The sequence below is a fragment of the Helianthus annuus genome, chromosome 13 (assembly GCF_002127325.2).
Source record: "Helianthus annuus cultivar XRQ/B chromosome 13, HanXRQr2.0-SUNRISE, whole genome shotgun sequence".
Lineage (NCBI taxonomy): Eukaryota > Viridiplantae > Streptophyta > Magnoliopsida > Asterales > Asteraceae > Helianthus > Helianthus annuus.
Window position 1 is genome coordinate 161,686,925 of NC_035445.2, and position 4,095 is coordinate 161,691,019.

The 4,095-nt window shown below is 39.4% G+C and overlaps 1 protein-coding gene across 1 annotated transcript; it reads right to left on the reverse strand.

Moving 5' to 3' along the window:
* Positions 1–289: 289 nt before the first annotated feature.
* On the reverse strand, positions 290–853 carry LOC110902195 (uncharacterized mitochondrial protein AtMg00810-like). Its single transcript, XM_022148909.1, has one exon. The coding sequence runs from the start codon at positions 851–853 to the stop codon at positions 290–292; it is 564 nt and encodes a 187-aa protein (XP_022004601.1).
* Between the last annotated feature and the right edge of the window lie 3,242 nt (positions 854–4,095).

Consider the following 4,095-nt stretch of genomic DNA (forward strand, 5'->3'; position numbering starts at 1 on the left):
GCTCCAAATGCCTATATATAGTCCAAGTAGTTTCGCTTATACGACATGACACATAAGTGAAATTACCAAGATACCAAATGAGCGAAACCATATGACCATAAAAGCGAAACTATTTCTAACCTATGGACATATGAGCGAAACTACAACATTAAGACCTAATTTGACTTTCTAGCTCCTATGTTGACCTATCTTGACCTAAAACTTAATGCAGACGTAGTCAACAGACATTCCATGCATCAACAGCAGCAACTAGAAGTCGAAATGTACTCAGCTTCACATGTTGAACTGGCTACACAGGTTTGCTTGTTTGCAGTACCACGTGACTAGGAGATTTCCCAAAAAACTGACATCCTGCTGATGTTGACTTTGCATCGATCTTGCAGCCACCATGATCAGAATCACTAAATGCTATCAAATCAAAGTTATCATCCTTAGGATACCAAAGACTGGTGTCTGGGCAACCCTTCAAATAACGAAAAATCGTTTTTACAGCCACCAAATGAGAAACTTTTGGATTTGACTGGTAATGAGCTAGAAGACATGTTGGAAACATAATGTCGGACCTTGAAGCAGTAATATACATGAAAGATCCAATCATAGCACGACAAAGAGATGGATCCACATGTTCACCCATTCCGTTAGGAGTAATCCCATGATTTTGAGCCAGAGGAGTTCCTGAATGCTTTGAATCTCCCATCTGAAATCGTTTTAGGATATCCCCAACATACTTGGTCCGAGGAATGAAAATCCCTTCTTTAGATTGATGAACCTGCAAACCTAAAAAGAAAGTCATTTCTCCCAAAGCGCTCATCTCGAACTTCTCTTGCATCACCTGCTCCAATTCCTTGCACATTGCATCATCGGTAGACACGGAAATGATATCATCAACTTACACTTGAACCAACAACAAATCCTCATTCTTTTCTTTGATGAAGAGAGTACAGTCAATCAACCCACGTCGGAAACCATTCTACACAAGATAGGAAGACAACGTTTCATACCAAGCCCTTGGAGCTTGATGAAGAACATACAATGCCTTGTTTAGAAGCCAAACTCTGTCAGGATGTTGGATCTTCAAAACCAGGAGGTTGCTCAACATATACTTCTTCTTCGACCACACCATGAAGAAATGCACTTTTCACATCCATTTGATAAACAGTGAACTTCTTGTAGGACGCATAAGCCAAGAAAATCCTTATCGCCTCAAGACGTGCCATTGGTGCATAAACTTCATTATAATCAATACCTTCTACCCGATTAAAGCCCTGGACAACCAATCTTTCTTTGTTTCTCACAACAACACCTCGGCCATCCTTCTTGCACTTGTAAACCCATCTAGTACCAATCTTCTTGTAGTTCGGAGGCCAGTCAACCAATTTTCACACGCCTAATTTCTGAAATTGCTGAAGTTTTTCTTGCATTGCTTCAACCCATGAATCGTCTTTGATTGCCTCCTTCCAAGATTTTGGCTCAACTTGGCAAACATAGCAGGCGAAAGACCAATCATTGTATTCCCCGGGTTCTCTGATTGCCATATACAAACCAGCATTCTAGTTGTTCCTTGGCTGATTACGTGTCTGCACACCACTTAGGACATCTCCTATAATATTTTGTTGAGGGTGGATATCATGAATTCGAGTTTCAGGAACATCAAGAACACGAGCATTAATACCCAAATTGTCGATATTCAGATCAACAACCAAATCGATGCCTGGAGTCGACGTAGATGTGGATGCATTTCCTTCAGCAGTGCCTTGATTCTACACATGAGAAGTTGCTTCCGAAACACCATGAACATGAGCTGAAGTCGCTTCATTAGCATCATGGAACTCATCATCTTCCGACAAAACATTATAATCAGCAGCATCTTCAAACTCCTCATTTTCACCAACATTATTAACCAAAGTAGACACTTGTTGGTTAACAATAATTGGTCGCACTAACGATAAGTCAACTGCAGTATCACTTTCAAGTAGCATTTGAGCTGCTGTAGACGAATCGTCAAAAGTTGGCAGATTAAAGGAGTCGAACAGTCCATCATAATCAAACATCCAAGGAGCACCCGGAGCTGTCACACATTCAGTGTACCTTTGAACCTTAATTTCACCCCATTCTTCAATCTTTTAAGTTGTTAAATTCCACACTCTGAAATTTGGTGTAACATATCTAAGAAAGAAACCTTCGATAGCCTTTGGACCAAACTTACCATGTGGATCAATCGTAGTGCATGGAGCTCCAAAGGTTCTAAGTAAGACACATCCGGTTTCCTTTTATGTAGCAATTCAAAACACGTTTTCCCATGCCTTTTCACAGCAAGAACTATCTTCAAGGTGTAATAAGCAGTAGCCACAGCCTCCCCGCAAAACTGAACTGGAAGGTCCGACTCTACTAACATAGTTCTTGCAGTCTCGATCTTCCTCTTTGCGACACCATTTTGTTGTGGAGTATAACGAGAACTGTATTCATGCAGAATTCCCTTAGAAGTACAGAACTCATCCATAACTTGATTCTTGAATTCAGTGCCATTGTCGCTTCTGATTCTCTTTACTTTCAAAGTGTACAAATTTTCAAGTAATGTGAGAAGATTCTTGAGGATTTCTGGAGTCTCACTCGTGTGTGCCATCACAGCTACCCATGAAAATCGTGAGTACTCATCAGTAACAACTAAACAATAAGCATCTCCAAAAGTAGTCTTGTGTTTCATAGGTCCAAAGAGCTCCATATGAAGGCGTTCAAGGGGCATGTTGACGGTGTTAACTTTCTTGACTGGATAAGACTTCTTTACTTGTTTTCCCTTTTGGCACGATACACAGACGTCTTGTAGATGAAAATTCTTCACCGACACACCATTCACAAGATTATTTCTCACCAAATGGTTCATTTTCCTCAAGTGAATGTGTCCCATACGTCTGTGCCAAGATATAGACTTCTTTTCAGTGGCTTTTGAGACAAAATATGTAACATGTGCAGACGTAATAATAGCTTGGCTCATGTCAAGAATATACAAATCTATAATTGTTGGAGCCGACAACAAAATCCATTCTTTGGGAAATTTGAAACCAGGTTTCATCAACCGGCATCATCAAAATGAACCGTGAACTTCTTGCCACAGATTTGCGAAACACTAAGAAGATTGTGATCAATTTTATGAACATAATTGATCTTGTCAAAACTAATAACACCATTTGAAATCATTCCTTCTCTAGTGATGTAACCGCCTTTATCTCCAACAAAAGAAACATAACCTCCCTAATGCTTTTCACATCATAAAGGAGCCTTAAGTCGCCTGTCATGTGCCGGGATGCTCCACTGTCAACAACCCAATGACTATTCACAGTTCCTCCTGGAACACCCTACACATTACATTACACGATTACTTTGAGATGGGGACCCAAGCCTTGAGGTACTTGGTCCAACGTCACACCCATTCGTGTGTTGAGTGTAATGGTTTTGACTGTTTCGTTTCAAAATCTTGACTTGTTTGACAAAATCCGTATTTGATGTGTTTTCAAAAATCTCAATTTTATCCGTACCACTTGAGGCTACAAATTTAACATCCCTTACCTTTTTCTTGTCACGAGTTCTTTTTGCTTCAACCTTTGGTTGTGTAACCTTAGGTTTTTGAGCTTGCTTTTCTTGTTGTGTACTTTTAGAGGCGATTGGTCATTGTGGTTTGATTGGTAATTTTTGATTTCCGTATTGCATTCTAACTTCGGACTTTGGAATAGGATCACATTGAGTTACTACAACGTTTGGGCTTTTCTTTCCTAAAAATTTATTTGTTAAGTTTTCAAAAGCTTGATCAATTGAAGCTGGATTAACATTTTTTATTGGAAAGTCCATGTTCGAGTAAATTTTCTCATCACCAATCAATGTATACAACACATTATCGCCTTTAAATTTAGAAACAAGTGCAACTGATTGCACAACAGGAGTAGGAGGATCACATAAAATATGATTCTCAACTAGAACTTCTACTCCTTTCTTTTTGTCAAGAGATTGATCCTAATCAGTCACATTTGATTCATCGTCCGACGAATCATAATCCTCAACTGTTGGAGGACTTTGTTCTGTAATAAATGATGAATTTTCTGT

What these genes read in the sequence shown, in the direction of transcription:
- LOC110902195 (XM_022148909.1), bottom strand. Translation starts at nt 853, where the DNA reads ATGTGCAAGGAATTGGAGCAGGTGATGCAAGAGAAGTTCGAGATGAGC.